Source organism: Serpula lacrymans (genome assembly GCF_000218685.1).
Source record: "Serpula lacrymans var. lacrymans S7.9 unplaced genomic scaffold SERLAscaffold_5, whole genome shotgun sequence".
Lineage (NCBI taxonomy): Eukaryota > Fungi > Basidiomycota > Agaricomycetes > Boletales > Serpulaceae > Serpula > Serpula lacrymans.
The window spans coordinates 125,413-147,072 of NW_006763294.1; the positions used below are offsets into that span (position 1 = coordinate 125,413).

General features: G+C 48.1%; 7 protein-coding genes across 7 annotated transcripts; 2 read left to right on the forward strand and 5 right to left on the reverse strand.

Annotated features, from left to right (window-relative positions):
• Positions 1-3,651: 3,651 nt before the first annotated feature.
• On the reverse strand, positions 3,652-6,634 carry SERLADRAFT_407011 (uncharacterized protein; the record flags this gene model as incomplete). Its single annotated transcript, XM_007316211.1, has 5 exons — positions 3,652-5,758; positions 5,832-5,879; positions 5,934-6,227; positions 6,282-6,491; positions 6,552-6,634. The coding sequence occupies 5 exons, from the start codon at positions 6,632-6,634 to the stop codon at positions 3,652-3,654; spliced, it is 2,742 nt and encodes a 913-aa protein (XP_007316273.1).
• Positions 6,635-7,330: 696 nt separating this feature from the next.
• SERLADRAFT_414289 (uncharacterized protein) lies at positions 7,331-8,641 on the reverse strand (the record flags this gene model as incomplete). Its single annotated transcript, XM_007316212.1, has 6 exons — positions 7,331-7,388; positions 7,625-7,727; positions 7,996-8,041; positions 8,105-8,250; positions 8,313-8,386; positions 8,467-8,641. The coding sequence occupies 3 exons, from the start codon at positions 8,639-8,641 to the stop codon at positions 8,194-8,196; spliced, it is 306 nt and encodes a 101-aa protein (XP_007316274.1).
• Positions 8,642-8,717: 76 nt separating this feature from the next.
• On the reverse strand, positions 8,718-9,388 carry SERLADRAFT_384337 (uncharacterized protein; the record flags this gene model as incomplete). Its single annotated transcript, XM_007316213.1, has 2 exons — positions 8,718-9,046; positions 9,120-9,388. 2 exons carry the CDS (start codon positions 9,201-9,203, stop codon positions 8,948-8,950), a joined length of 183 nt encoding a protein of 60 aa, XP_007316275.1.
• A 901-nt stretch (positions 9,389-10,289) lies between these two features.
• Positions 10,290-10,642, forward strand: SERLADRAFT_462793 (uncharacterized protein; the record flags this gene model as incomplete). Its single annotated transcript, XM_007316214.1, has 2 exons — positions 10,290-10,445; positions 10,502-10,642. 2 exons carry the CDS (start codon positions 10,296-10,298, stop codon positions 10,565-10,567), a joined length of 216 nt encoding a protein of 71 aa, XP_007316276.1.
• A 1,565-nt stretch (positions 10,643-12,207) lies between these two features.
• Positions 12,208-14,713, forward strand: SERLADRAFT_435947 (uncharacterized protein; the record flags this gene model as incomplete). The annotated part of the gene is made up of 5 exons (XM_007316215.1): positions 12,208-12,291; positions 12,335-12,463; positions 12,538-12,605; positions 12,658-13,235; positions 13,296-14,713. 5 exons carry the CDS (start codon positions 12,208-12,210, stop codon positions 14,711-14,713), a joined length of 2,277 nt encoding a protein of 758 aa, XP_007316277.1.
• Positions 14,714-15,474: 761 nt separating this feature from the next.
• SERLADRAFT_462794 (uncharacterized protein) lies at positions 15,475-16,590 on the reverse strand (the record flags this gene model as incomplete). The annotated part of the gene is made up of 1 exon (XM_007316216.1): positions 15,475-16,590. One exon carries the CDS (start codon positions 16,565-16,567, stop codon positions 15,611-15,613), a length of 957 nt encoding a protein of 318 aa, XP_007316278.1.
• A 1,713-nt stretch (positions 16,591-18,303) lies between these two features.
• Positions 18,304-21,126, reverse strand: SERLADRAFT_491427 (uncharacterized protein; the record flags this gene model as incomplete). The annotated part of the gene is made up of 16 exons (XM_007317139.1): positions 18,304-18,466; positions 18,541-18,572; positions 18,635-18,725; positions 18,779-19,022; positions 19,096-19,184; positions 19,236-19,296; positions 19,384-19,530; positions 19,585-19,624; positions 19,682-19,771; positions 19,852-20,078; positions 20,133-20,252; positions 20,302-20,312; positions 20,361-20,543; positions 20,600-20,703; positions 20,758-21,015; positions 21,081-21,126. 16 exons carry the CDS (start codon positions 21,124-21,126, stop codon positions 18,386-18,388), a joined length of 1,824 nt encoding a protein of 607 aa, XP_007317201.1.
• Between the last annotated feature and the right edge of the window lie 534 nt (positions 21,127-21,660).

The following is a 21,660-nucleotide window of genomic DNA, read 5'->3' on the forward strand; positions in this document are numbered from 1 at the left end:
TCGCCTGTCACCTCCATCCTCGGCAGCAGCGGCGCCGTATCAGACGACGTCCGCCCATGCCGCTCCCTCCGTCCCCGCCCCGCCCCGTCCCTTCCTGCGTTGTCGACTACTGGCCCAGACGGCGGCCACGACAGCGGCGTCACCTCGAACGACTCCAGACCCGTGCGCGCGGGTGATCCACTCTGCGACGGCGACGATGCATGCTGCGTGCGACTGGCCACCGCACGGTATCCCCTTGCCCCAGTCTCGTACGTCTCTCCCTCCTCCTCGTACCCAGCCGTACCATCCACCCTCCGACTGGGCACCGAACGGTATCCCCTTGCCCCAATCTCGTACGTCTCTCCCTCCTCCTCGTACCCAGCCGTACCATCCACCCTCCGACCCTTCTCACGTACCCTCCCTCCTCTCCTCCGTCCCCGCACCGCTATCCATATTCCAACCCCGATCAGCAGCGCACCCACCACTGACCCGATAACCGTTCCGCATATCGCTCCTGTGCTCATCCCTCCTCCCCTACTCGACCTCGCACTTGCACTAGGCGTCGACGATCCAGCTGCTGTTGCCTGCCGTGTAGAGCTCGACGTCGAAGAGACCACCACCACCATATTCCCAGGCCCCATCTCCACTTCCTATCGCTGGCTGTCGAAAAATGTCTCTCGGACTGCGCCTCACCGTCACAAACCTGTAAACTATAATCAATTACTATATCAGAAAACAGTAGTTAGTCGGAATGAATGCGAAGCGACTAGCACAACGGAGAAGAGGAGAAGAGAAAAAAGCAATCCACACTAGCGTACTTATCAACAAACCACTCTGACAGCCGCTCTCGTGCGGGGCTCTTATCGCCGTAAACTACTTCCTAGGGCTGTTCACTACACACGCGACGGCGGGCGCGAGAGGCGTCTTTTAGCACAGTTTGCACAGCTTTGACTCCCCACGTTCTTGGAAATCTTCACTCCCCGGGCTGTGCATCCCGCAGTCGTTCACTTTTTCTGGTTTGGGATCCGAGACACCACTACTCCGCATGGGCCTGCGTCCGGATCAACGTCTCTGATTCGCTTTCAATTTTTCATTTCTGGAACTGTCTCAACGCTGCGAGGAGGGAGAGTGGTAGGTGACCACTGAGACGGGTGTCAACAAGTCGCAACTTCAAACCAGCGGCACTCGTCACCGACTTTTATCCTCCCAGGCTCTCACGCCTACCCTCCAGAGTCTTGCGGCGATGCCAGTGTCAATGATGGCGGCGGCGTCTGTGCCCGTTTTCTCAAGCCCGCTTTTTCAAGTAGACGCTTCGCTCAGGTTCGCTCGGTCGCTCGCCTCGTAGACGCTGTGAAGGCTGTGAGGGTGTTACAAGCAGCTAAGTAACGCCACGCTTTGCTTTGCTGTGTCTTTTCAATTTCACATCAACACCGGTATGGAGCTGGAGCATTGGCACGGTTCGCGGTTCTCGTTCACGATTGTTTTCCGTTTTCGTCGTACGGACAGCTTTGAAGGACGCACACGCGGATAAGGAAGTGGAAACTGGAGAAAACGCAGACAGCGATAGCGATAGCGTCTGTGTGGGGGGCTCAAACTTGACAAGGTAAGAGTTCCGATCTGCGAAGTATGTCCCTGATGACCGCAACGATGACGGTACTGGTCATTCACGCTTGTTTAAATTTAAATTTAACATGGACCGGCTCGTCGTGAAACGGTTTTCACAGGCAAGTCTGAGATGCTGAGATGAGTCCCGAGTCCTGGGGGTTCGGTGTCGCTGATCTGGAAAATTAGAAATTTGATGAGAGCGGCCTTTTCTTCAAGTTCCTTCCCTTTGCCCTTTGCTTGGCTTTGAAACCTGGTTAGACACCGTCAGGACTGGTGAGTGAGCGTCATGGATTATCAACGTCGACATGGATCGCCTTGAGACTTTCAGGCCTTCCAGATCTCACACCTCGGGCCTGGGGGGGTGTGCACCCAGCGCACCACGCCATTTGAAACATGGACGTTGGACGTTGAACTCTCGGGTGCGGGGAGTCCATTTCGGACGAATTTGACGAATCTGACGAATCCCCCCCCCGGTTCTGTTATCACGCTTCTGCGATCCTGATTTTTTTTTTGGGGGCTCTGATACATCGGCGCTTAGCTGGGATCTATGTGACGATGCCAAGGGAAACGGACACGAGTGAAGGACGGCTGTGTCGACTGACGATCCATATCAAACTCGCCTCTACTTGTTTCGCCGGAACGTCTGCGTTTCCCCGTTATAAGCACACGCCAGCCCATATTAATCAATACTAGCTTGCAGGCGCTATTGATGAAGAGGCTGAAGCGCTGAAGCTGAAGAGCGTGATGCTGCTTGTTCTTGTTCTTTCTGGGGTGAGTCGGGTGAGTCGGGTGAGTCGTATAGACCGGCTGTGGGACTGTGCATCCATTTCACAATTTAGCTGTGTTATAGACACTGACAGGTCAGTATCGTATGATATCGATCAAGGTACGCCTCACTCTTTTTGAAAAAATATATAAAATCAATACCTCAGGATAGGACCAGGATGGTGTGACAGTATTGTATGAACCACTTGCACGTCTCGGTCTTTTTTTCATTTGAAAAGAAATAAAATAAAATAGGAATTCCCCAGGCATGGGACGAGAATCGTGTGACGCGTGAGGTATTGTCGACACATATGCATCGTTATTCAGTATTCGTTTTCATCGTGATAAATGGTTATCTCAGTATCACGCTGGCCAGAGGCATTTTATCTTTTTTTTTTTTTTTTTTTAATTTACTTTTGACACCTTACGACTCGGAGGGGGTCGAGATGTGACCTTGTGGTTTGCAGGGACTCACTTGCCATCACACCATCTCTGTCACACTTTTTTTGTTGTCGTCGAAAGAAGGCGATAAAAGAGAATATTCAGTGTCACACGCTGACATATCTTAGGGCGAGCAGGTCAACTAATCAATAACCAAATATATTGTTCGCAAAACGGGTGGCCAAAATGCCTGTCATATCAGAAAAAGAAGGTAGGGTCAGAGAGAGTGAGTATGATATGAGTACGGCGTGTGAGAGGTAAGAGAGGGGCGATAAGGCTGCAGGTCAGGTCAGGGATGTAGGAGATGCTGGTGAGAGACAGATGCCAGGACGTAAGCAGAAAAGATGAAAACTAAGAGAGTGAAAAGGTAAAAAGCAAGTCAGAGATAGGAGAGCGTGGCGATATGGCTACACGTTGTAGAAGATGCTGGTGTTAGAGACAGATGCCAGGACGTAAGCAAAAAAAATGAAAACTAAAAGAGTGAAAAGGTAAAAAGCAAGTCAGAGATAAGAGAGCGTGGCGATATGGCTACACGTTGTAGAAGATGCTGGTGTTAGAGACAGATAGCACGATGTAAGCAGAAGACAAAACGAGTGAAAGATAAAGCAATCGGAGAACGTCGACGTAAAGGAGCGTGTGTAGGTAGTTTTTGGTTTTTTGTTGTTTTTGTTGTTTTTTGTTTTTTTTGGCAGATATGGGTATCGTAAGAAAAGAAATTGAAACAATCGAGAACATGTCAACTTTGAAGCAATACACTGACTGGAGCCAAAAGAATCAGTCATCGCCGATAGAACACCCAAGGGGTAGGCTCACCAATACAAAAAGGAAAGCGATGGTCGATGATGATACACCAGGTATCCCTCACTCCTGTCGTCTAATCCGGATCGGTCTCGCACCCTTGCAAGTCGACGGGTTGCGCACAATATGCCTCCTCACCGCATCGAGCCTCGTATACTGCTGACCACACTCCGAACAAGCCAAACAAATGGGAAAGTGCGTCGTAGCAAAGTGTCGGCTGATATTGGCGAGCAGCAACTCCTCGCTACACCCCTCCCACTGACAAGACACCATATCCTGCAGCTTGCTTTTCATACCGTGATACCTCGTGAGATGCGCTTTGACGTTGCTTTTGCGGATCGACCGGCCGCAGGGCACGGGGCCCCAGCCGCAGACGAACGTGGGGCTGGTGAGGCTGGAAGTGCTGGCGGGGGGAGCGGGGTTGACGGCAGGCGGGGTGGAAGAAGTGGAGGCAACGGGCTGCATCGTCGGGGCGTTATTGGTGGCAGCGCCCGTGGAGGGGGCTGGGGCCTGCCAATGTTTGAACCGAACACCCTGTGTAGGCTGAAGCTGAGGGGCAGAAAAGTTGGGGGGAATGCCTTGCTGGAGCATAGGTTCTGCCATATTGCTCGTGGGAGGGGCGCCCGCAGAAGTGAAGCCGTTCTGGTTAAAGGCGCTGTACGCAGCCTGGAAAGCGTGCTGAGCGGCAGAAAAATCGGGCGGGATGCCTTGTTGGAGCATAGGTCCTGCCATATTGCTCGTGGGAGGGGTACCCGCAGAAGTGAAGCCGTTCTGGTTAAAGGCGCTGTACGCAGACTGGAAAGCGTGCTGAGTGGTAGGATAATTGAAGGAGACGTCTTCCTGGGGCGCAGGTCCTGCCACATTGCTCGTCGGAGGGGTACCCGCAGAAGTGAAACCGTTCTGGTTAAAGGCGCTGTACGCAGACTGGAAAGCGTGCTGAGCAGAATAATTGAAGGAAATGTCTTCCTGGGGCGCAGGTCCTGCCACATTGCTCGTCGGAGGGGTACCCGCAGAGGTGTAGGCGTCCTGGTCAAAGTCACTGTACGAAGCCTGGCAAGCGTGCTGAGCGGCAGAATAGTTGAAGGAGATGTCATTATAGAGTACAGGTCCTGCCACATTGTTCGTAGGAGGGGTACCTGCAGAGGTGTAGCCGTCCTGGTCAACGTCACTATACGAAGCCTGGCAAGCGTGCTGAGCGGCAGAATAATTATAATTGAAGGAGATGTCTTCCTGAGGCGCAGGTCCTGCCACATTGCTCGTCGGAGGGGTACCTGCAGAGGTGAAGCTGTCCTGGTCAACGTCACTGTACGAAGCCTGGAAAGCGTGCTGAGCGGCAGAATAGTTGAAGGAGATGTCATTATGGAGTACAGGTCCTGCCACATTGTTCGTAGGAGGGGTACCTGCAGAGGTGTAGCCGTCCTGGTCAACGTCACTGTACGAAGCCTGGCAAGCGTGCTGAGCGGCAGAATAGTTGAAGGAGATGTCATTATGGAGTACAGGTCCTGCCACATTGTTCATAGGAGGGGTACCCGCAGAGGTGTAGCCGTCCTGGTCAACGTCACTGTACGAAGTTTGGCAAGCGTGCTGAGCGGCAGAATAGTTGAAGGAGATGTCATTATAGAGTACAGGTCCTGCCACATTGCTCGTGGGAGGGGTACCCGCAGAGGTGTAGCCGTCCTGGTCAACGTCACTGTACGAAGCCTGGAAAGCGTGCTGAGCGGCAGAATAGTTGAAGGAGATGTCTTCCTGAGGCGCAGGTCCTGCCACATTGCTCGTCGGAGGGGTACCTGCAGAGGTGAAGCTGTCCTGGTCAACGTCACTGTACAAAGCCTGGCAAGCGTGCTGAGCGGCAGAATAGTTGAAGGAGATGTCATTATGGAGTACAGGTCCTGCCACATTGTTCGTAGGAGGGGTACCTGCAGAGGTGTAGCCGTCCTGGTCAAAGTCACTGTACGAAGTTTGGCAAGCGTGCTGAGTGGCAGAATAATCATAATTGAAGGAGATGTCTTCCTGGGACGCAGGTCCTGCCACATTGTTCGTAGGAGGGGTGCCCGCAGAAGTGAAGCCGTCCTGGTTAAAGTCACTGTGCGAAGCCTGGCAAGTGTGCTGAGCGTGACTGCCGTTTGCAGTGGTAACTTCAGTGGCATTGATGGTGCTCGACACATGGTCCCTATAGGATAGGATGGCAGAAATTAGTAGGTGTTATAAGAGATAATCAAAAAAAAAAAATAGGGAATACTCACTCGTTACATGTATCAGTAGCATACGCAGCAGCGGGTGCGAGCGCTCCGCTGGAAGGCACAAAGATGTCAGTACCAGCCTGAGCGGCTAGAGATGTGACATACCCTTCGGAAAGTGGAGGCTCGATATCAATTGGAGGTACATCTTCGCTTTGGGCCCCTCCCAATACAGCATCAGAACGATCGGGGTGAGCTACAGGGTTATGCGATGCTTGATCTAGTTCAGTTTCTGATTCATACACGTTGAAGGTTTCTTTAGTGTGCCCCTCGGTAGTTTGACGAGGAGGAATATCTTCGTTTAACATGCAATACGCGCGGAGTGCAATAGAATAGTGTGTCTCATCAAGAGTTTCTGGAGGAGGTGGGGCCCAGGGATGTGTGATCATCGAAGGCGGTAACCTGTAAACGAGTATCAGTGACTATACGAGTGAATAGAGATATCCAAATACTTACCCTTCCAGATCCGCTGGACAAACTGAATGAACAGTACGACTATCAGGCCACCCAACAAGGTCGGGGGTGGGCGCGATGTGTGTTGCTGGATACGCGTTGGGTTCGACGCCTGCGTCGCCAACGTAGTGAGGGAGCGCATCCATTTGACCATCTGTGCCGGGTACTTGTTGGGGAACGGCGTGTGGATTTATGTTAAGTCCTAAATTATCGCTATAGAAGAAGAGCAGATGACGGTCAGTTATAAGGTGTAGAAAGAGACAGGATACATACCTAACCGACACATTGTCGTCGAATAAGCTGGGGTCATCGAATTTCATGAATTCGTTGATGTCGAGATCCACAGAGGAGGACATGATCGTGATGATGAAGTAAAGGCGTAGTAGGTGACAAGAAAAGTCGACTGAGAGGGAGGAGTGTGGGAGGGGAGATGAGAAGTGATGATGAAGTAGAGAAGTAGTAGGTGGCAGGAAAAGTCGACTGAGAAGGACGAGTTTGGATGGGGAAGATGAGGAGTAGTAGGGGGTAAGAAACGACAACTGAGAGGGATGAGTTTGGACGGGAAGACGATGAAGTAAAGAAGTAGTAGCAGGCAATAAATGTCAACTGAGAGGGATGACTTTGGATGGAAAGATGAGAAGGAGAGAGTAAGGGGTTTTAGCGGGTACCGGTCAATAAAAGCAAAGCAACAAGTCGCGTCGCGTCGCCAGATATATTTCCGCGAAGGCCACCATAAAGAAGCGGAGTGGTAACTTCCGAGGACAGATCACACTTCCTCGTCCACAAATGCTTGCCTATGGACCAGTCAATGGGCCAAACAGCCACACATACAGGGGCAAAGCTCAAAGCTATTACGGTTTCACAATTTCACATTGGCTTTGGCACTATCCCCTCATTCTAACAAGTATATATCAGCACCTCTGACAATTTCGTAGGGCACAAAAGACACACCGCACACTACACATGTTCTTTGCTCCCACTAATTTAACTTTCCCCTGCCCTTCTGAAGAAGGCAAGTCGGGAAGAACGTGCCGGGAGGTTGGCAGGTCATGTCACCGTTGTGAGGCTTTGACCGTGCCTACCTCCAAGCCACAGTGAAGAATCTGGGCCCTACAAAATACTTTGTATGACGGGAAAGTATTTCGTGTACTTCAGTGTACTTTCAAGAACGGTAAACCGAAGACGACGCCCGCAGCCTTGACGGTGAAGGTACCCAAGCAAGCAGATGCACAATGTGCTTATGGACACCAGCACCATTATATCGCAATTTCTCTCCGACGTCGCAGCCTATGAACAACTCACGAGACCACGAGTTAATCACCTTGGTAGCACCCACGACCACTCACTTATTCACCTCTTCTTCATGGACAAAAGGGACACCCTGGCGTCGCTCCCGCAAACCAGATGATGAGCACCCCCGATTCATCACCTCCTTGGCGAACCGTTGTTCTGTGATATCGTTTAAAATGAGGTCACTTTTATTAAGGTAAGTCATCCAAACAGTACTCCTCGCGATGGCATTCGTTGTACCGATACACCTTTGGTAGCTATCAGCACCACAACATAGCACTCTTCCAAAAAGACGCATACCAGCCACGGCTCATCACCGGCAACCATCACCTCCCTGGATGCCATTCACGACAAATTCAACTTCATATCAACCATAAACTGATGGATCAACTTCGTAAAAACGACATATACTTAGAAAGTGACTTACCAAAGACGTTAGTACTTGCAGACTGTTGGAGTGTTATGGCTTACATCTATTATATTTCAATGATTGGTTAGCCGCAGTCACCTATCTGTCAGAACGAAGCTTCGTATACCGTCATCTCATGGTCTGCGTCACACATATGAAGGATCAGGGGGAATTAACTCGGACCTGACTTTGAGCTAGGTAAATCTTGTATTACGGCTAAGAGGCACATTCCAAGCGATATACTTCATAACCCACTTCCTCAAACGGATGTACCTTGGGAAAGTACAATTTATTTTGTAAACGACGTACCGTGAGGCTAATTAAAAGAAGCTCACCAATTTCAGCTCATTGATTGCGCTCCGAAGCACTTCCACACTCCCATTGACAACCATCTCCACTTTATTCTCGTCTACGCGCTCAGCACCAGACATATATTGATTTTAAATAAATGGTTGATCAATATGACAAGACTCGCAAGTTCAAACTCACCCGCTCCTGAGGTTATGAAGGCGCTGTGTTTATGTGGACTGATGCTTCCTAGCTCCCGAGGAATTTTCTTCAAGAGATATTGCAGAATATCTTGCGTGGAACTTCTAGGTGCGAGGAAAATAAGCTTGACACGAGACTCTGGATCAAATGCCAAGGAATGGTTGTCTTCATCCATCCTTGCGCCGTAGGAAATGAATTGCTGAAGTACATTCAATGCTATGACAGATAATAATGAGCCAAATACTCACAATCGATCGCAGGTCAAGTTATTGGGAAATAGACATCGCAATTCATATACGATTTTGCAACATTATGTCACATTGCAATATACGACTTCATGGACATTATTTGGTAGGAGGAACCGTCGATGGTGACACTAGCGCTTGGTATCCATGCATAAAATGCGACGAAGAGAAACACGTCTCCAGTAATCCGATCCAGGGTAGACAAGCCTGGTGATGGGGGGGCTAAATTTCCTCATTCAAAGCAAGATTCGATAAAACCAAGAACGACGAAGCCTCCACGTTTGTCTATGTTCTAATCGATAAACGTCATATGCAATCTCTTCATACGGATGGACCTACAACAAATGTAACAGGATGCACATATATTGAGTAAAAGGTACGATAGTGACTACAAACGAAACTACTGACAGCTCTTAGTTCCCTAGTCGCAGCAGCCAGTTCTGCCCTTTCACCCTTATCGTCGACCAAGACCTCTACTCTATCTTCCACCATAAACTCCAATGTAGGGGTTTGCTTCCAGACCAGGCTTAAACTGTCCTACATCTTCTGCGCATCATCGTCACCAGAAAAGCCCGTAAAGTTGACAGGATGTTATGATTGACCGGCCCTTGGAATGATGAATGGCACAATGTTGGTGGTGCCTGATATTGCCTATCTCCTGAGGAAATTTTTCGGAACGATGCTGAAGAATGGATTGAGTAAGGGTCCTTGGGGTAAAGAAAATGAGCTTTAGAACGGGATATTCACTGAGACCTGAGACTGCAGACGCCGCTGCAGGGAATGATTCAGCCTGAGAAGGAACTTTCTCGGGATATTCCGCGGAGTGCCGCAGATCACGTTCAAGTTTGCAACTTGGACGTTTGCTTGAACTCCTGCAATTCATGTGCTTTTCACCACTGGCAACTGCTTGTTGAACTTGTGAAACCAACTCAGTTCCTACCGTTATTACTTGGGCACTTTTAGTGAGCCTTTGTATTCGATGGTTCGAGTTGGAAATGGTCGATACAGACGAGAAAACGTTTTCCTGGTGTGTACTTTGGTGAATGGAAGTTTTACACCGTGTACGCTGCTTGAACATCATCTAGAGTCTTCGGTGTACAGGTAAGTCAATTATAGCTCGTTTACTGTAACAAAATTAATCATGATTATGTTTCTCAGCTTTCGAGAATACATCGTTTTCCTTGATATGGCTCGAGGCTAAAGGCAGAGTATAAACTCTGGCATCGACACATTCTTAGCTTGTTTACGAAATTTGATTTACGGATGATCTTGAAGTGAAGTGAAGACAGAAAGGCGGAGACAGAAAAGAATGGCAAAGGACGCAAAAATCAGGGCGCGAATTATTCGATTTTCCCCTGTAAAGCGGTCGGCCCAGGACTATCGGCCAGCAAACGATCTTCACCCTACCCGTGGGGGCTCGCTTTAACGTCTGTAAGTGGCAATTATACCAAAATCATGATTAATGTGGAAATAATTTCAAGCTGGAGGTAAGCGTGAATATGCTTACACGTGACTTGTAGAAAATCGACCTACTCAATCGCTCGCCGTCAAGACCAATCCTTCGTATTCGTTTGGCCACAACTAATGGGAAATGTCATGTACGCCTGTAAAATTTCAAGTGGTCTTCAATCCGTTCGTCGGTGGGACCTTCGCGCTTGTTTGGATGGACTGGTCCATCCCATGTGGACGATGTTGGCATACATTAGGATTGCCAAGGCTCAAAATTGTCCTATCGTCCGTCATTCTAATCACCTACTGCCACACCATCACCAAGCCAGACGTCAGTATAGGGTACAATGATTAATACAGGACCCACGAGGGCGACACTGTTTATTCGCAATGATATCCAGTGCTAGCGCGAGATGGACGACAAACGTCCTTCAGGCTATCCAAGAAGCACTTTGCTCACGTAGTTGGAATATTCCTACAAATTATATTGCGGAGCGAATACTTGCTTGTCGTCAGTATGATCATATGAAGACTCGGAGTGCGGTCTCAACGTTTCGTGGCCTGGCACATGCAGCTGCATGTCGCGTGAGCACGCATTCGTTCTACACTCCGGTCACGATTTAAAATAAGGCTAGGACTAGGTGTACACATCTCAAAGAAATGTGCTATATGATAACCCTGTGCATCAAATGTCAAGGCCGTACACCCACCTACATGAATATTGCGCGCTACGGCGTGAGAGCCAGTTTAACGCCTTTTTCGCCAAGCTTGGTGTTCGAAGGAGGAGGTCGTAAGGAAGGGAGGCGCTTGAGCTCTTTTCTTGGGAGGGCTATGAATAAGGTTGGTGAGAAGGATATATGTGGTCCCTTCTTCTTCCACGTACCCATTCTTTCTGTCCCGCTCTCTCTCTCACCTATTTTCCTCCACCCCCCGCACTCTCCCCCAACGTTTCACTCTCAATTTGTTTACATTCTTGGGTTAGGAGATATCACGATGGTACTCGATCAGACCTAACTGGACGAAATGTGAGCCAGAACGAAGAGTGTAGTCTAACATGTTTGATTGGAGGGAGGTGCACCATCCGCGGCCTCTGGAGTTTCGGAGAGGATCCGTTGAAAACCTATGGCTTAGATGCTATTAACTGTGTAAGGGTTATCTTTTCGGCTACCGGACAAGTATACTAAGGATCCCTTTTTTTGCCTTTTCCAGTAGCATTCCGTCCATGACCGATTGATCAGAGGACATGGCGTCCAATTTTTACCGCGAAACTTGTTGGACATTTTCAGAGAATATATTACCAAGCGCAGGTAAGAGCGAGACAGCTCTAGACACACAAAGCTCCCTGAAATTGGGCGTCTTATTCGTCTCAGATGCAATGATATGATTTGGGGGTAAACGACAAACATAGCAACATTCGATAAAGGGTGATGAAGGATGAAAAGGATGGAAGAAAAAACGTTCGATCCTGACGTCCCTTCGTGATATATATTTGCGGCCAAGGACCGACAACGTCTCCATCTACGCATGGTTCCGCCCCACGTATTCCTCTGGTTACCTTAGATCAAGACGCTCTGAATCACTAGCAAATGCAAATTGCCTACTCTCGATAATCGGGTTCACGGAGGTTCACGGCTCACCAGAAAGGTTCCGAGGCGAAGCGCCATCTCAAGTCCAAGTAACCGTTGTATTTGAGATTCACGCGATATCAGCGACGTTGCAGGAGGAATGGATCATTGAGGGAAGGAAAATCATGTCAGCCGTCGGGCTGCAATCTAGCTCCCACCTTACTGAGACAGCACGACAAGCTGACGGTGCACTCAAACTACATAATGCACTATCAGTCGCACATGTTGTTTTGGCTAGATATCATGGTGAACAATCCATCTCGGTTAGCTGCTAGCAATCTGATCTAATTTGGTTTACAGATAGTTGTTCAGCAAAATGGCTTGCCCGTAATGGGGGGACTTCCGAAACGCTATGCCCGCTTCTTTCTTCAAAGTACTATAGTACCTAGGCGTCCTAGCGGTATCCGCCAACTCAACTCCAGATGTCCGCAACAGCAAACATCGCGCAAGGCTCCAGGTTTAATTTACCCGACCTCCGTCGCGTTGGAAATACAAACTTTCATGATGTAAGTAAGTTTTAGTCGCTGAAAACGTCGATGGCTGACTTAGACTCGCATGCCATCTTTGATTAAACAAGATCGTTTGTCACTACTTTCGGACCGAAAGGCTCGCGTATACTCCAGTTGTTTTATGGGCAATGCTACTAGTTGTAGTACTGCTGATATGTCGTACCGTATCGTGAGTGCATGGCATCCTCCCTCTCTATATATGCAATCCTCGTGAAATATTGTATTTTTCTGTGCTATATAAAGCGAGGCTATCCGTCCTCCCCAGTGCTCGAGCTCACTGTCGAACGTTCTAAAAGAACGCATCACCGTTTGTTCGGAGTCCTCATGCTCGTCTATCTGTGATAACTGACATACATTTTCTAGGATACTATTCATGATGTCTCGCACGCCGCCCTCGTTGCATCTTGAATTGAACGATCTTGATGGAAGGAACAGGAGAAGGATAATGCCGGGCACGTACAATGAACTAGTCTTGCAGCCTATCAATCTGGACCGGGGCAGGGTCGAAGTCAACAATTCACTGCGCAGAGTCAATAACCTTGCTGTATCACTTTTGGAGAACACTCCCACAAATTTTCGAAGCACAGTTACTTGGCTTGTGACGCTGATATCATTCGCTTTTACACTTTTCTCGCCGTACGATGGACCATTATATACAGGATACTATGAAACTTATCCTAGAGGCTTCTCTGAATTGCCTTGGGTTACTTCTTCTCCCATGGAGCCCTCCCTCTATGAAAGAGAATCCCAGACGCAGCCGTTGCCTACGCCTCATGATGCAACCGGCCAGGAAATCACTTTCGCACTCTGTCCTCGATATCTCATGTTGTACGACCGCGCTCACAAGTGCTGGTTACGCTGCAGCAAACAAGAGATCTTGAAGCAACAACGTTACGTAGCTGTGTCTTATCGACAGTCGGACTTCTTTACAAGAGGAGAGGGTGAGAATGTGCAAAAGGAGGTCTTGATAAAGTCAATTCAACACTCTTGTCTCTCTATAGGCCATTCTGCCTATTGGTTAGACTTCCAGTGTACTGGAGAATCTCAAGAGGAGAAAAACCTCGATTTGTACCGCATTGCGGACGTATTCAGGGGTGCCTCACGCACATTGATCAAGATCAAGGAGACCAGCGATGATATGTCCAGTAGCCAAGGTTGGAAGAGTTGGGGCAGTCGTGTATGGACACTTCCCGAGGCACTCCTCGGTCCATGCTGCACACTGTGCTACACAGTCGGGACTGGTTTAGGACCTGTTCATGACATAGGGCTACATCAAGTGGCCAACTTGGCATACGAGCACCATGACAAAGAAATGGCAATTATCAACACGTACGGTGGGAGGGAGACCCTGGGAAGGATAGAACACCTGCTACTTTTGAAGGACGCTATATGGCGTCGTTTTAGTGGACCACCGTCGCAGTCCTCAGTCGCAAATGCATCAGCAAGCGAGTTTACCGCATATCCAGCAGAAAGAGTCTATGCTTTAATGGGCTTTTTCGAACATCGTATCGAACCCAATCTACTAGAGACAGAATCACAGGCACTTGCACGGCTCTTTCTTGCCAATTACAATGATCGATTTTTGGCGAGAATGGTATCAATGCTACCTCGAAAAATCTCGCCAACCAGCTGCTGGTACTCGGACGAGGATGTCTACTGCACCAAATTATGGGAGGTGGAGCCTTGTATACAAGTTCTTGCGATCAGCAAAACCGGAGCAGTAGTAGTGGATGACTGTCGTGCGGCAGTCATGAAGTGGAATGGGTTTCCGGAGGTGGCATTTCAGAGGGACAAATCGTTCAAACGTCTCATCTGCTGCGTTCTGCCACGCTTCTTTTGGCTGATCTTTCTAATGAGCCTCGGTCTCCTGGCGGTCAGCAGCGTCTTGAGTATATTCGTTATGGGTGTCTCCTTCACCTTGCTCTTCGTTTCCCCTCGGCTCATCATCTACGGTCATTCTGGGCGTGTTAACGCAGTTCAGCCTTGGCTTATCGGCGCCAAAGGTGTTGTCACGGTCGAAGAAGCCTCACGGATGGTATGTGGTAAAACAGAGCCTGGTCCCATTCGTTTTTCCTACAATGCGAGAGGCTCCACACTTTCTATACCACATAATGCTGACATCCCCCGAGGGAATCCTTCACAAGCCTCCATCGCATCACGGCTCCGCAATGTCTACACGCTCATAGATACGGTCTCCCGTTCGGTCTATTACTTCCAGGCAGAACGAGTACCGACAGTTTGTGTGTTCACAGGTCTGGAAGGAGGGCTTGGACGGTTCGTTCTCTGTTCTGAAGGTCATGGTCGCTGTGAAGGTGAATTACACAAGGAGACTGTCCTGCGGATGCCGACTCATGTGGGAGATATGATGCGTCGATGTGACAGGATTGCCATTGGAGGCTTAGGCGATGACTCACAATAATGCTGGCTACGATTTCCCTTTGGTTTCACTTTCTGCTGTTTTCTTTCACTCGTCCTGGGCGTTTGAATGTTCGCTTGGGATGTTGTATTCTTGATTGTCCGTTTGTCTTGTTTGCAATGTATTTCTACACATCTTGACCTGTCCCAAATGTTTTGCTCACCTTTGCTGAAGTTGTCGAAATGCTTATCGGCGTCCTTTAAATTTGAACATTGTATACTGAATTGTTTACCACTTCAAAAGACTCTGGCCTTACGCTAGTCTTGTATAACTTCTTTTCTGGTGGAAAAAAATACTCAAATTACTGGACCCTTATGTGAGGACTTGAACAAGGGTGGAATGTAGTAGTATGTTGTGTTAGCTATTGCCAGTGGGACTGGTACCGGTTGGAGGTTGGGGAATGGATGGGGAGAATATGTGTAATTATACGCTATGCGCAAGAGAAAGCACAACCTACTCGCGATAAGGGTAGACTCAAAACGTCCTTCAGTTGAACGACTAAAATGGTTGCATACAACGTATGTAGGACAGAGGACAGAGGGCGCCCCTTTCAAAATTTCTTACTAGTTATTCACTAGAAAATGCATACTTTGTACCATACTCTAACACTTCCCTCCACTTGTTCATGTAACGTATGGGAAGGTGATTAGGGATATCGGACTGCTGGACGATAGATTGACACATTATTTTCTGTCCAGACATAGCAAACCATGTCAGAGATAACATACGTTAAAAATGTTTCCTGCCGGGGTATCAATGTGCGGCCTAGGTTAAGAATAAATTCAAGAGATAAAACCTATATAATCTTACAAAGTTACAAGTACAAGAAATGGAAGAAATGAACGCTGAAGGTGAGAAACACTAATGGCAAGACGGACGAGAGATTGTGGTAGGAATAACTTAAGTATTATGAGCCTGAGGTATGGTAACAACCCCATCCTCTATGCTCCTATCCTCGTCGTTTGAGCTGATACTACTCGCTAGCGCCTGTTCTACGTAGGAAAATGTTTCTCCAGTAGCAAGGTTCCATATCCGCAGCCATTCCATATCATCCCAGGGCTGCCGCCGTACTTCCCTAACAGCCCACACATAGCTGTCTCTCCTGCAATTCAGCGACCCCTGGACCTTGTCGGTCTCCACGATCCACTCCACCCTATTCACAGTTTGCTGTCGTAATGACCGCCGACGGGCAAGTACCAGTATGCCGGCTTGGATTATATGCCCAGCAAGATACGAGATCCGGAACAACATCCCAGACATTCCAACAAGAAGCACACCTCCCATGAAGAACATCATGGAAACGAGCCGCAAGGATTCTGGTGAGTTGGCTTTCCCTGGTACTTTGAACGACGTGGCTTCGATAAAGAGTTGACCTGGGGCCTTGACGATGATGGTCACACCATTAGCCATAAAGAATACATTTGACTGCTCCTCTGTTTGCTCCTCCGTCCGCGTTAGTGGGCCGTCCGCAATGCTAGTCACGACTGCAATGGCTTGTCCCACAAGAAGTGAACATAGCGCCCCAATGGCTACGTAATCTAACGTCACGCCAGCGACGTAAATCATGACTATCAATAACAAGGGCCTGACAATAAACCACTCCCAAGAGAACGAAGTCGGAAGCCATTGTCTTTTGGGGAGCGTTTTTAGTCGCACCACAATACCTGATTTAGTGTATCCCTTGCTTAAAGCCACAAGGAATTGATGTACTTGTCCTACTTCCACGGTACTCGTAATGCCTTTCAGAGGATTATAGTACCTCAATCCTTGGTCGATGTGCATCGAACTATATTCGCGCCAGACAGTAGTGGGATTGGCAAAAAGTCCGAAACAGGCGAGTAATGTCATATCGCCCATCCTGTCCAAAAGATCCTTCTCGGGGGCGTCGAAAAAGAGTGTGAGGAGAGACATGGGATTGAATTCACTGTTGGTGAAAATCTGGGGAAAGGGAGAACTTGCTGCACGAGCCGATGGCAGCGAACAGAAAGCCAGAACAATCGTAAAGGCTATAAAGTAGGAAGACAGTTTTCTTGGTCTGGAGGCCAATTTCAGAGATAAATTGCCACGTTCGGTAGTAGTAGACTGATGGAAGAGGTGATTCGAGCCCCGGGTGAAGAATCCCTGCCTGCGGATTGTCGCGTGACCCCAATCCAGTACTAATATTTCCCTCAAGGCGTCCCATATGTTAGCTATGCGGGTGGTGCATAGCCCAGAGTGCCAGCAGCTTTGTGGAATCATTGTTCGCGTGGAAATGGACCTCATCTTCTCAGAAATATGATTTCTGTCGTTCGCCATTGAAAGCTGTAAAAGCGCTTCTGATGCTATGGCGCTCGAAACCCTAGATTGATGATGCGTGAAACGATATGCAAGTGACTTTTGAGGAAGAGCAAGTAGATGGTCAATAGATGGTAATGTTTACATCGAAAAAAGGGATCAAACCTACGCGAGAATGATAACAGGGAAGAGTGCTTGAGTCCTGGAAATCGTAGTCAACACGCCTCGATTTATATAGACTGCAGAGGGCAATGCGACCTGGAAAAGTAAAAGTCCGGCAAGGTATAGTTCCTTCGAAAATTCGGTAAAACTGCCAAGATAAAAGGACCTGGATAGCAATGGAGCTCTGGTCAGAATGCTAAAAAGAAAACGTTCTCGTTACGTAGTTCGATGGCAGTGTAGAGACAGCCCCATGAGCGTTCTCAGTCCGACATGGGCCTTGCAAAGTGGTCAGGTGAGAGATATAATCAGTCAATCGCTTTGCCATTGGACACTAGCGTTACTTATTTAGCTGGATCATTGACGTCAAATGAACTTCTGTTGCTGCGAGATGATACGATCGACCCGGATAATCCCAAACACGATAAGACGTTGGGAAATCGAAGGTAGCATCGCAATGTGAATAGAAAATACATTTTCCAGATCTGAGCTGGCGTCGCCAGCCATCCTAATATGCGTCTTCGTATCGATACTCCAGTCTGTCGCGTGCGAGAAAAAGTCAGTCGGAAAGTGTAAGTACCAAACACTGGCAGGCACCACCTACTTTGGGTTGACCTATTATAGTCTGAGATATGAGACCTGATTACCATAAATGGGACCAATTGAGTGATAACAACCAGATCCTCCTCGCAACTTGCTATTAGATAACTTATCACGCGTGAGTGGTGATCTAACGACAGGCCATCACTGTTGCATAGAAGTCGTCAGTTGTAAGTTGCCATGCACATACTAGAACGATTTCCGCCTTTTCTGTGACTGTGCGGTTTGCGGTTTGTTGGAATGAGAAACATCGGGAAGTTTGTACTTGATGTAGATCTGTGTATGTTTTTGGCTGTGAGACGAGGAAGTACTATGCTTGCAGATAGTCTTATGGTCTTGGGTAGTAACAGTACCGACCGTGAACGTTTGAGCCAGTAACGAGTAATACAGAGAGAAACAACTAGGGCAATCAAGTCAAAGAGGACAGACTCATAAGAAATTGCGATGCGAAAAAAATCAAATTGCTTATCATTTAAGTCCAAGTCCAGGGCAGTCGACGAGACCCAGCTCAAGCATAGAAATCTCACCTCTGAGTCATTACACGGACCATACAGTGAAGCAGAAAACTGTGTATGTTCATCTTTCAACAATTGGACATTTCCTTCATGCTCATGCATATCCATACAGTACTCGTTGCAGTGCTCAGACACCCTCAATTCCTAAATCTTCACCAATCAGAACAGCTGCCTTTTCTCCAATGACTACTGCAGTAGAATAGGTATTCTGCAGGGTGAAAATCCACAAAAGCTTTAGAGGCAGGACTCTAAACATTGAGAAATAGATTTTTTTGAACGTACCGATGCGACATTGGATGGGACAATAGACAAGTCTGTCAAAGACCAATCAATAAAGTTCTAATGTAGCATATGGATCAGGAGGTATCACCCTTACCTGCGACTTTCAGATCTTTCACTCCATATACATTCAATCGAGGATCAACTACACCACCCCTTTCGCGTGGCTTCATCGCATTTGTTCCCGACTGACAAACAAAAATTGAACCGTTGACTACAAGCCAAGTGAACCCCAACCTACCGAATGGTGTCCACTTCCCATAATCTGACGATGGTACGTCTCAATGGCCTCATTATCCTCGGTGGTGTACGTAATGTCGGGTGCGTCAATGGGAACAGGCCCCTTGACCTCTCTACACGCCGCTGCACTTCCCTCTGGGAATACTGGGTGTTTGGGCTGGTATTCACCCCGATAGAGAGGGATGCGACGCGCGATCTCACGACCTTTCTTGTATGCGAGGCGTAAAACTGCGAGGTCGTAAGGACTGTTTTGGAATGAGTAACAAGTCCAACTGTAGCATCCACAGCGTGAAATTGGTAAACATAAGAAAATCTTACTCTTCTAGAAAACCAGGGTGAATTTCAGGGGGAGCATGCGGGTTTTTCCCGGATGTGATATGAACCCGGCCGACGGACGAAGGGTAACACTGAACCACAGGTAGGTAATTATTGGACAAACTAACTTGGAACATCCTCACAATGAAATAGCATGCTCCCATGTACTCGCGCTCTGGAACTCCTGCGTGATTTCCGACGAAACTGTCAACAAATTTATACAGTCAAATTCACATTTCAGGGCTCGCATAGAAGGGTGGGTGGGCAACCCGATCCTCTGATGAAACTCACCCAGAACACGGAACAATGATGGCAGCCGGTTTGTCTAGTTTGTGCTCGAAATCTGCTTTCCATTTCGCCCCGAACTCTGGTCCCAGCTCCTTCAGTTCTTCTGTGTTAGGTCGGAGCTTTATGGCTACGTCGTAGCCGCCAAAAGAACTTTAACGAAAAGCATTTCATCTCAGGTGAAGGAGCAAGCACGTGAAGACGAACTTGTGTGCGACAAGCCCATTACCTGTTCTCTTCCACAGATCTATGTTCCGGATCTCACTTATAGATGGCAAGGAAGCTGAGAAAGAAAAAGACGAACCAGTGATAGCACTCTCGTCACCACGGTGAACATGGCCTAAAGTTTCAGAATTGCTCTCTGCAAAATAGGCCGGCCAATTGACAGGATGGTCTGCGGGTTAGTATAACACGCGATGCCAGCAGCTGTATGTTAGATTCTCCACGGCTTATGAGCTGTGTGCATTGACACACCTAGATAGTTCTCGCCTACTCCTGGGAGATCGACAACCTGATGTACGTCATGTTTCTCCAAAACTGCCTTAGCGCCCACTCCCGATCTCTCAAGGATAGTTGGAGAACCAAATGCACCACCAGAAACAACGACCAGACGTGCAGCCTGCGCAAAATGGATCGTCTGATCGCTATTGGGATTATTCAACAGATCGTTGGTGTACTCCACTCCCACTGCACGGCCGTTCCTTGGTTTAGCACTTTCAGTAAGATGGGATATATAGGTGAGATGAGACCTTTACTCTATTACCACGCGTTTCACTATCTTCCCGGCGAGAATGTGCAAGTTCTTGTTGTGCCCTTGATTATATATGTAATGATGTGCCGTGTCTGACCGTTTTCCTGATTCCTCATCGACCCACCTGAACTAATCTCGTTAGGTATTCTTTAAATTTCATGCTGCGCACTCACTGAGCCCATCTCTATCCTCGGCATCAGAACGTACTCTGTGATTAACGTATGAAACTCACACTATATGCGTTGCAAGTGGACAAGTCATTGCTATCCTCTACACCAACGCGTCCTTTGTCGTATTTGAGGGCGGCTTCCAGACATTGCTTACTGACATTCGTGAATAGCCCTCCATAAGAAATTTTCAAAGGGCCTGAATACCCGTGAGTGGGTTCGCCAGGTTTGATTTGATAAGTTTCACTCTGCAGAGCCAATAAATAAAAACTGATTTAAGGCTGATCCATTAAGAGTAACATACTTTTCTCATCAGAGGGATAAGATCCTTGGCACCCCAGCCAGGATTGTCATGCAGGCGTTCCCAATCGTCGTAGTCCGACAACGAAGCCCTTGTGTACATCATGACTGTGAGGATACAAGAAACGTCAAGAACTATGGCAAATTCCAAATTCCACTCACAATTGATACTCGAACCGCCACCGACACAGCGTCCGCAATGCACACCAATGGCACGTCCATTGAGGTAAAGGGATGGTTCTGCGATGTGAAATGAGGTCGTCTCGCTGTTGGTTCCTGGTTTCACATTGGTAAGAAAATGAGTTGGCTGGGTATGCTTTTCGAGGTCTTTTGTGTGTGGGCCTGCCTCTACGATCAAGATCCTGAGCGAAGGGTCTGCAGTAGCAAGACGGCCGGCGATTACACAAGCTGCAGTCCCACCTAACCACAGATGCAGACGTTTTGATTGGGGACAATATGTAACAAACAGGCTATATAAAACATACCTCCTGCAAAGATGATGTCGAATTGATGATCCATCTGGGAGGACATGAAGACGGATTGTTCAGACGTTAAGACGTTCATGCTGTCACCTGACTGCTTACCTTGCTAATTATAAGACATGAGCCTGAGGGCAATAGACGCCATATAGGCGTACTCTTCCTTCTTATTCGGTGTAAAAGTGTAATACTGGTGCTTTCCTCGTGTATGTGGCAAAGAGAAAGCCTTGCTTTCAAGCGTTAGAGCAGAAATAAACTATGCCATAATCTAGCAAGCTCATTCTTCATGAGCTAATTTACGGCCTTTTCAATAGTAAGCCTATCGATGACGCATATATTGAGGTACTTGGGCGCTTCGCAGCCAAGGCCGATGATGATACATGCCTTCTCGTCGACAGCGGATCGATATGGAGTGATGATGATGTGCGTTGTTGCTTACTTGAATATATGTATAGCCCGCGTACGCCAGGTGAGAGGAGGATGTCGACAAAAACTCGAGTCCGAGTGATTAACAATGTTACTGTGACTATCAATCCAATTGCGCTGATTTACTGATTCTGGAACTGGGAACATTCAGTATTTTTCC